The 13216-nt window shown below is 41.6% G+C and overlaps 1 protein-coding gene across 5 annotated transcripts in view; it reads right to left on the bottom strand.

Moving 5' to 3' along the window:
- CACNB4 (calcium voltage-gated channel auxiliary subunit beta 4) overlaps window positions 1-13216 on the bottom strand; it is a 276509-nt gene that overhangs the window by 44091 nt on the left and 219202 nt on the right. For 4 of the 5 annotated variants that reach the window (XM_027560709.1, XM_027560713.1, XM_027560720.1 and 1 more), the window contains 6 exons: window positions 12824-12946; window positions 7997-8127; window positions 6279-6355; window positions 4750-4769; window positions 4444-4524; window positions 3100-3158 (listed from right to left, as the gene is read on the bottom strand). In XM_027560709.1, the coding sequence (XP_027416510.1) occupies window positions 3100-3158; window positions 4444-4524; window positions 4750-4769; window positions 6279-6355; window positions 7997-8127; window positions 12824-12946 (491 nt within the window). Of the gene's footprint in view, window positions 1-3099; window positions 3159-4443; window positions 4525-4749; window positions 4770-6278; window positions 6356-7996; window positions 8128-12823; window positions 12947-13216 lie in introns of those variants that run through there. The other variant, XM_027560736.1, reaches the window with a different exon arrangement.

Raw genomic sequence — 13216 nt, 5'->3', positions numbered from 1 at the left:
GACTAGAAATCTCTTCAAGAAAGTCAGAGATACCAAGGTAATATTTCATGCAAAGATGGGCACAATAAAGGACAGAAATGGTATGGGCCTAACAGAAGCATAAGATATTAAGAAGAGGTGGCTAGAATACAGAAAGAACTATACAGAAAAGATCTCCATGATCCAGATAACCACAAAGGTGTGATCACTCACCTAGAGTCAGACATCCTGGAATGCAAAGTCAAGTGGGCCTTAGGAAGCATCACTACAAACAAAGCTGGTGGAGATGATGGGATTCCAGCTGAGCTATTAAAAATCGTAAAAGATGATGCTGTGAAAGTCCTGCACTCAAAATGCTAGCAAATTTGGAAAACTCAACAGTGGCCACAGGATTAGAAAAGGTCAGTTTTCATTCCAATCCAAAAGAAAGGCAATGCCAAAGAATGCTCAAACTACCAAACAATTGCACTCATCTCACACACTAGCAAAGTAATTCTCAAAATTCTCCAAGTGAGGCTTCAACAGTATGTGAACCAAGAACTTCCAGATTTTGAAGCTGGATTTAGAAAAGGCAGAGGAACCAGAGATCAAATTGCCAACATCCGTTGGATCATTGAAAAAAGCAAAAGAGTTCCAGAAAAACATCTATGTCTGCTTTACTGACTACACTAAAGTCTTTGACTGTGTGGATCACAATAAACTGTGGAAGATTCTGAAAGAGATGGGAATACCAGACCACCTGACCTGAGAAATCTGTCTCCTGAGAAATCTGTATGCAAGTCAAGAAGCAACAGTTAGGACCAGACATGGAACAATGGACTGGTTGAAAATTGGGAAATGAATATGTCAAGGCTGTATATTGTCACCTTGCTTATTTAATTTATATGCACAGTACATCATGAGAAATGCTGGGCTGGATGAAGCACAAGCTGGAATTAAGATTGCTGGGAGAAATATCAATAACCTCAGATAGGCAGATGACACCATTCTTATGGCAGAAAGTGAAAGGGATCTAAAGAGCCTCCTGATGAAAGTGAAAGAGGAGAGTGAAAAAGTTGGCTTAAAACTCAACATTCAGACAACTAAGATCATGGCATCTGGTTCCATAATTTCATGGCATATAGATGGGGAAATAGTGGAAACAGTAACAAGCTTTATTTTCTTGAGCTCTAAAATCACTGCAGATGGTGACTGAAGCATGAAATTAAAAGACACTTGCTCCTTGGAAGAAAAGCTATGACCAACCTAGACAGCACATTAAAAAGCAGAGACATTACTTTGCCAGCAAAGGTCTGTCTAGTCAAAGCTATGGTTTTTCCAGTAGTCATGAATGACTGTGAGAGTCCAACCATAAAGAAGGCTGAGCGCCGAAGAACTAATGCTTTGAACTGTGGTGTTGGAGAAGACTCTTGAGAGTCCCTTGGACAGCAAGGAGATCCAGCCAGGCAATCCTAAAGGAAATCAGTCCTGAATATTCATTGGAAGGACTGATGCTGAAGATGAAGCTCCAATACTTTGGCCACCTAATGCAAAAAACTGACTAATTGGAAAAGACCATGATGCTAAGAAAGATTGAAGGTAGGAGGTGAAGGGGATGACAGAGGATGAGATGGTTGGATGGCATCACCAACTCAATGGACATGAGTTTGAGCAAGATCTGCGAGTTGGTAATGGACAGGGAAGCCTGGCATGCTGCAGTCCATGGGCTTGCAAAGAGTCGGACCCAAGTGAGCAACTGAACTGAAACTGAAGTCTGTACTGAGGTACTTAGCAATTCACATAATGGCACTGAAGCTTTCTGCTTTCTTGAACTAAAACATCAACTATTGGAACTAACATCCCAGCTTATTTTCTTTCTATTATATATAGTCCCAGAAACTAACAAATACTTTAAACACAATTACCCAGAAGGTTTTTCTTTTAAACAAATATATACAATTTGTACTTAAATCAGTATCATGTTTGCTTTTTTTCTTAAAATATCATATTTTTTAAAACCTATGTGGAAATTTTTAAAAATATCTTTAAATACTTAAAAATTTAGTAAGCTGGATGCATTTATCCATACTTATCCATCAGCGCTAAGTTTTCTTCATTTCTAATAAATCTTCAGGTATTGATTTCATGTGGTTATTTTTACACGGAATACATTCTGCATTGTGAAAGAGCTTAGTTCTTAGTATTGAGTTGGTGTGGACTTTTTAACATTTCTCTGCAAAATACAGAAGCTCCTTCCAGATATTTTTCACAAAACTGAAATGATAAAATTTTCCATTGGTTAAAGACTGTGCCATGTTGATATGGGTCATAGTGGGATAAGATACATAGAAAAGAAAACAATAAAATAGCAAGGTAATTTCTAGTAAAACAAACCCAGAACTGAATATTCAAAGAATTACTATTCCCTTCAAAATAGTCACTTTGGGAGGCTTATGATGAAAACAGGATTCCTTGGTGGCTCAGTCAGTAAAGAATCTGCCTGCAATGCGAACCCAGGTTCGATCCCTGGGTCAGGAAGATGCCCTGGAGAAGGAAATGGTAACCCACTCCAGTATTCTTGCCTGGAAAATACTATGGACAGAGGAGCCTGGTGAGCTGCAGTCTATGGGATTGCAAGAGTAGAACACAACTTAGCAATTAAACCACCACCACCATGATGGAAACATTTCTTGCGCTCTTCTTTTAAGGAAATTTAGTACTTTATATCTTCATATGATACACAGGCATATATGCATGCACACACACAGTTCCCAAATGATTCTACCCAACGTGACCAGCGATGCACCATATTGTCAGAAACATTCTATATTTTTCATCATTTTCTCATAAACATGTTTGGTATGAATTCAATTACAAGTGAGAAAATAAAGACTAACGCATACATGTAAATAAAACAAATGGATTATTTTCCTTATCAAGGTCCTTTTACTTTAAGAGATTCAATGCTATACATCCTAACTTCATATTTTCAGAGCACTTTCATTGTGTTCTCCCTTGAACACTGACTTAACTTTTAATTAGACAACATCTGCAATCGCAGAAGACATAGACCTACAAATCAATTTATCATTCACGGTGGTTAAAGGAAAATAAAAATGGAAAAGCATCTGTATGTCTCACCTCCCATCAAACCTGTGCTTCAGGAAATCAAAGAGGGCTTTCTGCATCATGTCTGTGACCTTTGCAGAGGTGAGAGAAAAAGAATGAGGCAAACAACAGCAGAGAGAGAGAGATCAAGAGTGAGAGAGCTGCAAAGAAGGGTGCTCCAACCAAAGACCTTATCACAGCTATTTGTCTGCTGGGGGCAGGACAGGGCAAACTACCATGAATGGAGTTTTTCACACTTAACCTACTTGCGCTTACTCAGTTTCCCCCATTTGTTCTCCTCCAGGGTGCTGAGGGGTGAACCAGCGGTGTTCACTAGACCCAAGACAGACCCTCATCTCTTTTTTAGGGGTTGAATGGCCACCAGGAGACCAGGATAAGCTGGCTCTGTGCACAGGTACGGCCTGTCCATGCCATACCTGAGTGGTGCCTGCCTGTAGTGAGGAGCAACTAGAGCTCCTTGGGCCAGCCCCAGGCCCGGCCTCCTGCTAGTCCGAGCAAGTTGGTGGACACATTCTCCACATCCAGGGCTGGACTTCTGTAGACCCCTTTCTGCTCTTCCTCAGACAGTCCCCATTGAGAGGGGGAGGGGAGGGGAGGGAGTGAAAGGGGAAGTGGGAGAAGGAGATGGGATTCTTAAACCTGCGTCAAAGAGATTGATTAATTCAGTCAACAAATGTGCACTGAAAGCTGACTATGTGCCAGATTTGTGCTGATTCAGTGGGAAGGGTGCCATGGAGGTGGCCCACCTTCAGATAATGTCCTACCCGTTTATTCTTATCCATGCTGGCATAAAGTCAAAATGGCAACATCTGAAATGCAGTACATCTAAGTGCTCTCTTCCTCCTTACATTGCTTAGTTCATCTCTGAAGGAGTTCAATGATATTTTTAATGGAGTTTTTTCCCTTTTTTACGTCCTTTAAAATAAAGAAGCAGGGAAATGTTTGGTGGAATATGCCATCGTCTTGAGCACCCAGCAAAGCGAGACTGGTTGGTGCTCTGAGGTGAGGTTTGCTGGCAGTTTGCTTTTATGTTCCCTTGTGCCATTCATTTGCTATTTTTTCTAACAGCAACAGGAACCGTTGAGACAGATAAAATCCTTTTCTTTGACTTGAAAGCAGAGCAAACCTTTGACCAGAACTTCCCATTATAACTATTTTGAGGGAGCTATTTCTAAACACTGTAATACATGAAAGATGAGAAGAGGGCCAGAGAGGGAGGAAATAGCAAAGGGCCACGTGAACCCCACAAAGCACCTCCTGTCTTCACAAGCTGAGGGCCCTAGTGGAGGAAGCTCCCAGTGGCTGTCTCCTAGATTCTTGATCAAGAACTAATGGGTAACAGACTGATATCGGTACCTCATAACCCTTCAGCGATGGCCCCACCAGCACCACCGGACGCATGGATGGCACCACGTCGTAGGGGGGGATGTGCTCCGTCTGAAAGAGACGATTGGACACACATAACAAAGTGTGAGGGTCAGCAGCCCTCCTCCACAGCCACAACATTCACAATCCTCCGGCCAAATGAGAAATGATAACCACGGGTCCCACCAAGGAGACGCCTCCCTCATTTTATAGCCATTTGGGTCACTGAAATGGAGCATTACAGGCATTTATGGATAGAAACCTTCACAGGAGATTTAAAAAGGAAACATGACTTACCACTTTTTGCTTCTGTTTTGCTAAAAGACAACAATGAGAGCCATATCAAAATATGTAATCTCTGTCATTGTCAGCACACGATTTTAAAAAATGGAAGAATATGCCAATTTGTCCCTGTCATTCTCGTCATTTTCCAGTCACCCACTCTGCAGAGTACTACTCTATTATTTTATTCTGGTTGGGCCAATTGGGAAGACAAATGCAAAAACAGACAATTTCCTCCCTGAACAAATGACCTCATACCCTGATTTCACAATGGGCGGGGGGGCTAGATTTCATAACATTGGCTGGGCCAGCCACAGGCCATGGGTTGTTCCTGTGCTGGACACAGCAAGTGGTGTGGCTGAGAGCAACTTGGACAAATCAAATTTGATAAAAAGGGACTTAGAACAATAATTTGTATAATAATGACCATCACTGCACTCACTAGTTATTTTTGGATGTGTAATTTTGGTAAACTAGCAGAAGAATTTGCAGTTCTTTTTGTGTTCTTAAGGCTTTCTGCTCACTTTCCAGAATACTGACATATTTTTCCTAGTGCACTGCTTTTAATTTCAAGTAAGTTTATAATCAGTTGTCCCTGTTCTTTCTTGTGTGTAATAGTGAACAGCTGCAATGACTTAAATGTTCAGCAAATGGGAATGAGGCAAAATATACTCAATATCTCTGGCTTTGTGGCCACCCATGCAGTCCTGTCCATTTGCGGACAACCTAAAGAACAAGACTTTGGTTCAGAGCCCTGGAGATCAGGGTTCACATACAAGGACTCTGATACTCAGATCTGCTCTGGAACCAACCCAGTTTCCTGCAGTTATGGTATGCCAGGATAGACATTGGATCTGTCATTCTGAATTGATGACCCCAGATACATTAATGCAGCATCCGTTCTGGGGCAGAATGAAATGAGCCAGGGAACGTGGTGGAAGAAAAATTCTTGCTTGAACACCTCCACAATTTCTAAATGTACAACAACTTCTGATTGGGCCATCACTGTCCCTTCATAACCATTAAATTCAGGGCTCAGTTGTCTGCTTTTCAAACAGAAATGAGCCCCTTTGGGCCAAACCTCATTCTCTGCTTCAACCCTCCCCACCTCCACAGCTCAGGTTGTACCAACCCACCCTGAAGTTTTACATGAAGACTGGAACTTGGCATTTTCTTTAGAATGCTTTTAAAACTCATATAATTGGCCCTCACCATCTTAAAGTGTGCTGGGTTCTCGGGTGGAATAGTGAACTTGCTTCTGAATGATTTATACAATAGAGGGCAAATAAGATTGTACAAAATCATGAGCCATATCAAAACATGTAATCTCTGTCATTGTTACAATGATCTGAATTTCTAGTAACACAAGTACCCTTTAAATCAAATTAAATTACTAGAGAAAAGCAAATAAGCAATGAAATAGTAAGTATAAAAATCTTTAAATTGCTTCCAAATTAGTAAAAAAATATTTGCATGTATTTTCAAAGATTAAGAAAGAAATACATTCCATTAAAAAAAAAAAAAAGTCTAACTAAACCCCTCACCTGTTGATGTGGGAGTTGCTCGAAATGTCCCTGATACCATTTCTCCGAGACTTGAAGAAGAATTTCCACTAGATTTCCTAAGATACAGAAAAGGAACTTAGGACTCATTCCCCAGATTCCTTGAAAATCGAACTTGAGAGTACAAAGCTTTCTTTGGCCTTAATCCTACTAAATAATTCAAAACACACCAAGTCCTGCTCTTAGAGTAGAGCTTCAAGGATCTGCCCAAATGTTTTCTTTGACCTCCTTTCTCAGAGAAAGTGGGAAACTAACTAAGATCTGGAAATACTTTGTGAAAGTCTCCTTCCTAATTATTCAATGCAGAAATGAGGCCAATGAATCACTAAGAGGAGTGTTCTTGTGAACCGTCTGCTTAACCAACACTGACCACCAATGCACTGGCTGGATGTCAAACACAGCTCAGAATGAGCAGAAGCGTATTCACTGTTACAGGAACTAAGGATACAACAGTGAGGGGAAACAGAATTCCTTCCCTTATACAGACAAATTCTAGTGGTATCAGTTTCAGTCAGATGAATAGGTAAAAATGTAGTATGTTTGATAGTAAGTGCAATAAAGAAAACTGAGATGGGAGAGAGACAAGCAAGGGGAGAGAAACGGATTCAACTTTAGATATGGTGGCAGGAACTGGATCATTGAAAAGATGATATTTAACACAGATCTGAAGCAGATGAAGGAGTGATTCAGTGGAAAAGTGAAGGAAAGGGTCTGGTAAGAAAAAAAGAGCAATTGCAAAGGAAGATAGGCTTTCACATGGAGCAGCAAGAGAGACAAAAAGTCTAGAGAAGTAATAAGAGGGATGAATCATTAATAACACCACAGGCATGTTATATCCTAACAAAGGTCGATAATTAAAAGTGGGGCTCACACTGTACTATTGTGATCTCCTATCACTGTTTAAGAACTTCCCATTATGACAAAGGCAAAAGGGCTCCTGAAGAACAGAGGCATTTTTGAAACAGAAAAGGATCTAATAGAAAAAGGAGGTTGAGAGTTAAGAGAAAGAACTCATTCTATTTTAGGACTTGCAAAAACCAGTAACACATAGCAAATCAGTGCTTCAGTGTGGGCTCACAATACACGCAGGCTTAATATGATGTTGATTTGTCCTCTCAGGCTTTGCTTGTATCCCTGGGCCTTTAAACACCTGCACTCTGATCTTTGTGGATACTTCATTGTTCACTAGAGGTTAATTCATCTGAAGCTGGACAGAGTCTTCCCTTTATTACCAAGCAGTGGCCACAGAAAACCCTGGAGAAGCTGCTACTAGTCCTGGGATGGTATTGCATGTACTACGGCATTCTGTACTCACTTGAAAGAGCTTCTTTGAAAGATAACCAAGAAGAGCTACGATGCCAGGTCAGACCAGGCCCCCACTTACACTACTGTAAAAGGATGCCCTACACAACTCTCACAGAGGGAAGCTCAGGTTCCCGAGAGGGTTTGTTGAGGTCACAGAAAACAGTCTCCACTGTGGAATTCATGCTGATTTCAGGAGCGTCCGGCTTCGTTCAGTACACAACAGGGGGCATGAACTACCTGAAACCCCCTTGTGTCAATTTCAGAAACGCCCTGCACATAGAAAAATAGCTTTTACTTCAAAAGCATACGAGTTTAACTTAATAAGGAAACTTGAAAACATCGCCTAATTTCCCTGCTCCCTGCAAACAAAATGTGGAGAAAAGAAGGAGCCTCACCCTCCGTGAAAACGGCCCCTTTTCTGTTCCTGCTGAATCCGTATGTTCTCCAATCTCAGCGGACTTGGGATGAAGCCAATCTCACAGCCTTCTTTCACCAGCCTTCCTATCCACCAATCATTGTTATATTTCTGGAACACAGAAACAACGATGCTATCAATTCACTTATCTTCACATTTATTCATTTCAGGGGGCCAAAAGAGGAGGCACTATGTTATATAACATTATACTGTACCATGTTATATATACAAACACTATTTATAGTATATTATACCATATTATATATATCTGGGGGGTGGTGTCCAAAGAATAAAGCAAGCTTTCTAGTCCAAAAGCCAAGATAATTAATACTTGAGGGTCTGCAGGCCATATGGACTCTGATGCAACCACTGTAACCTTCTGCTGTAGTGTGGAAGCAGCCACAGACAGTATGTAAACACGTAAGCACGGCTGTGCTTCAAGAAACCTTTTCTTTCTGAAAGACAGCAGGCTGGGTTTCAGCCCATGGGACACCGTTTGCTAATCCCTGGGCTAAAGTCAGGTCTTAATGTTCGGATTCCTTTGGTCCTTGTCAAGAAGCTCTTGCCACATCTTCGGGAATAGATTTTATAAGGATAAAAATGCACCACTGTAATTAGAACTCTGGAAGACAAGGCAGACAAGTCTAAGATGAAATACACTGAACAGTCTGTTATTTATCAAAAGCTTTGAGGTAAAAATTCCACCGTAGTATCTGTATTTTACTCTCTCTGGGGAAAAACAATATAATCTTCCAAATACAGATTTGCAAATCAAGGTCCATCTTATTACCTGAAGAAAAATAAGCCTACTCTCACAAAGACTAAGCATATTTTACATAAGTGGAATTTTTGAAGTAATCTCCAAGTGACCTGAAATCCAATAGGAATGAAGGAATTTCCATTTAAATAAAGTTCCAAGACATGTAACTTTGGAAAACAAACCCACACAAAGGCTTCAGTCAATATGGGGTGAACATGGTCCTATTTGATGGGCCAGCACAACTGCATTTGTAATGACAGATTTGCTGAGTTTGCTGACTTTTAAAAAAAATGCACAATATGACAGCTGCAAGTTAAGTTTTATTTGGGGGCAAAATGAGGACTATAGCCCAGGAGACAGCATTTCAGATAGTTCTGAGAAACTGCTCCAAGAGGCAGTGGAGGAAGGTCAGAAAGAATACATTCAATCAAGCACAAACAGAAGCTTTCTGCTAGTCATAAGGAGCAGTCATCATTAAGAAGGAATTTAGTGCTTTTCTAAATATGAGGAGATATAAGAATGGGGCTCATAAAATTGGCTCCTGAAAAATACTTAACTATCTGAAGACCAGTTATGGCAGTTTTTCCCAGAGCACAGAGTGCCTCGTTTCTGCTCTCCACTTTCAGAGGGTGTTGAAAATCAGCAGCTGCAGCAGCACATGACTTAATCCGGACAGAGGCAGATGGCAAGCGCCCGTGTTGCTGTTGTTGTTCAGTCGCTAAGTCGTGTCCGACTCTTCTGGGCTTCCCTGGCGGCTCAGTCAGTAAAGTACCCATGGCAAGTACCAGTTTGTAGTTAACAAATCTTAGGGCAGAAGGCATGTTTAATCCAAGCTACCTGCCTCAAGGGAAGGTTTCAGCTAGGTGATTTCCAGAAAACAGACATTAGTCCTACTGTTTACATCCTCCAGAGATAATTCCAAAAACTTCCTTTATTGTCTTTATTAATGTCGGACAAGGTAACTCTCTCTCTCTTTGATCCAGGAAGCATCTCATTTTTTCAAAGCGTAACTCTATATGGTATATTTTGCTTAGCTCACAGGACAGTAGAATTTGTATATGACATTGACATGCTGGGAAGGAGAAATGGATATTTCCACTGAATCATCAAAGCACGAAATTTCGGGTGGCTCTGAGTAATTCTGAGTAACAGTTATATACTCAAAAGCAAAAAGATATGAGTTAGAGATTTGGCCTTTGTTTTGCACACAGCTCCTACACAAAGCACACATGGCAAGCAGTCTGAGCCGGCACTGAAGAAATGTGAGTCAACCTAATATAAAATCTTGAACAGTCTAGGCCTCAATTTCTCCCATCTTTCCATCTTTTATTTAAGGATAACACTCCTGAAATAACAGGTCTATTTATTTTGGAATTAACAAAAGGCAATGGGACCCCGTTAGAATGTTTGGTGCATGGATTTGGAATTTAAGTTTTACTGTGGTGGGGACAAAACAGACAGTGAGTCATAGTTTCCCACAGCTTAAGTTACCTCCTGAAATCAAATTAACCCACCGGAACACTAACTTACTAACTGCTACCCAAATGATCTTAAAGGGGTTCCTGAAATAGTTGATGTAACTTCCCAAGATGTTTTACTTTCTTCTGCTGCTGCTGCTGCTAAGTCGCTTCAGTCGTGTCCGACTCTGTGCGACCCCATAGACGGCAGCCCACCAGGCTCCCCCGTCCCTGGGATTCTCCAGGCAAGAACACTGGGTGGGTTGCCATTTCCTTCTCCAATGCGTGAAAGCGAAAAGTGAAAGGGAAGTCGCTCGGTCGTGTCAGACTCTTAGCAACCCCATGGACTGCAGCCTTCCAGGCTCCTCTGTCCATGGGATTTTCCAGGCAAGAATACTGGAGTGGGGTGCCATTTACTTTCTTCTAGGAAATAGCTAAAGCACAGTGAAAATCTGACTCAATGTTAATGAAAGTCCTTTGAGCCACTTAGAGGAAAGTTACATTGTACATTCAAGGGCTTAAATCACTGGTCATTTGGTGTATGTGATAAGGACTGCTGTAGCTTTTCTCTACTTTTAAGCTTTTCATTACTGATAAAGTACAGAAAATAGAGCATACCAAATGGCCTTCGAGGTTATGGATGAGAGGAAAGGCTACAACTCGATTATAGAAATATGTTCACGTGCGTTGATGTTCTGGGAGTACATGCCAGCTTCCTGGCAAGGTCACGTTAGTGCTATTCCAATTCTTCTCATTTTGCTTTCCTGAAAATGATGAGCACTTTCTCTTCCTAAGATGTTTCCTTATTTGAGATCTCAAAATCTGAAAACAAGTGGCTCTAATCCATATAGGATTACCAGCTCAACATCATACATCAAACTGCCAGGCAAGGGAAAGTCACTGGTCGAGGAGCATATAGATCAAAAAAGCAACCAACAGGACAAATGGAGATGATTGATGAAATGGAGGAAAAACAATAAAATGCATCAAGGTGGGGATGCAGGTGTGAGTAGTATGCTTGGAATATCTGAGGACTTCTTTTACTGTTTCAAGTGTTGCTTCTCCTTGGAAACAATGGGAATGAGCAACTAATGAATATGGTTTGGTCGTTTTTGATGAGAATGATGACACAAAGTCAACCTAACCACTCAGGTGTTAGGGCACATGTTTTGGGTTGAGAGTCCTTGTCTTTTGGGCAAATATGAATATCCTCATGTTATACATGATCAAAAAAGCAGAAGAGGTCAACTCGATGTTTCCTCAGTTTCTCATAACTAAAGCTATGAGTACCTAAACTCATCTTTTCCCCTATCTGTTATAATGACTAAGTGTTCCCCTTCCTATCAAAGGTCTGCCCCATCACTTGGGGTCTGGATCCCAGGCTTCCTGACTACCAAAAACTTCCCACCTTTCCCATCAATCTCTCTCCTTTTCTCTCTGTTAATAGGCATGGACACATATTCTGATAGCTCCCATCTTGAAAGAAAGCCTCTTTTGACTTCATACCCTCTTCAGTCTACTGCCTGGTCAGTGTCAACTCCCTTGGAAGCATGGTCTGTGCTTGCTAAATATACTTCCTAACTCCCCTTCTCTCCTCATCACACTGCATCCAGCTTTCATCTCCAAAACTCCAGACAATGGTCCCAGTGACGTCCACGCTGCTGACCACTGTGTTGCCAACCCAACGTCCATTCCTTTCTCCTCACCTTAGGTGACATGTCACAACATTGGCTGCAGCTGGTTGCTTCCTCCTTTTGAACACACTCTTCTCTGTTGATGTCCATGAATTGCTCTGCCCTAGTTCTCCTCCCATATCTCAGGCTTCTCCTTTTCAGCTTCTTTATTTGCTGAGTCTTTTCATGCACCCCACCTTTGCAGGATGGAATTCCTTTGGATTTGATCCAGGGCTGCCTTCTCTCCTCCTTCCCCTCTGTCTTTAGATGACTTCATTCATTACCACAGCTTTACATGCCACCTGGATAAACTAACGATCCAAATGTATATCTTTGGCCCAACCCCTTCCTTTGAGCTCCAGATTCTCACATCTAACTTCCGACTTCATTTCTCCTTTGATATGTCCACTCCCAAATTCCCTTCCCATCTGTCCTCACCCCACCCTAGTCATATCCATCCCAGCTGCTCAATTCATAAACCTTGATTTCCTTGATCATCTTTGATGTCTCCCTCAATCTTAGCTCCTACACAAGGTCCATCACCAGCACTCTTCATTGAATTCCCACAGTATACCTCAAATGTGGAGAGAAATAGTTTTCTCCATCTCAGTAGCACCAGGATGGCTCAATCCCATTATCCCTCATCTAGAACAGCTCTAATGGTCTCCCTGATTCCAGACTTCTCCCACTCCAATCCACTGTCTCTCCAACAGCTAGTTTTATTTTAAATGCGTGATAATGCAAGCAACAACCTCAGTCTTCTAAATCTCAGTGAGAAGGGATGGATTTGGAAGCCTTTCCAATTAAATGAGGCAAAACACTGGCAGCTCCTCAGGGCTCCTCTCCGTTTAGTTTGGCTCAGAGCTGATTCCTGCCCTTGATTGTGTGGCAGGTTAAGGCATGCATCCTACATTTACCTCTTTTATGTGTAGAAAATCCTTCGCGTCAAAGGAGATGGCCGTGCTTGGAACAGGCACATCCTCGTCCAAGGCACCACAGTAGCTCACATTCGTCTTTACAGCAAATGCTACGGGTTTAGACTAGGAACAGAACCATAGAAGAAGGATGAAGGGAGGAAGACGAGGAGGGTTTTTCTAACTGAAATGTAGAATCAGATCACGGAGAGTACCAGGCAGTAAGAGAAATCGCTTTCCAAAGAGGGATCTCAATTGGGTTTCGCATTTCCAGGCAGCACTAAGAAATCTGCAGAAAGGACTCTGAAAAGGATTCTGTCCTACTCACTCAACCCTGTTCCCCTCCTGTCATACTTTCCAACATTCCAAAGAATTGTGCCCCAGAGTCTTGGGGAG

The sequence above is a fragment of the Bos indicus x Bos taurus genome, chromosome 2, assembly GCF_003369695.1.
Source record: "Bos indicus x Bos taurus breed Angus x Brahman F1 hybrid chromosome 2, Bos_hybrid_MaternalHap_v2.0, whole genome shotgun sequence".
NCBI lineage: Eukaryota > Metazoa > Chordata > Mammalia > Artiodactyla > Bovidae > Bos > Bos indicus x Bos taurus.
This window is presented reverse-complemented; position numbering and strand designations above follow the sequence as displayed.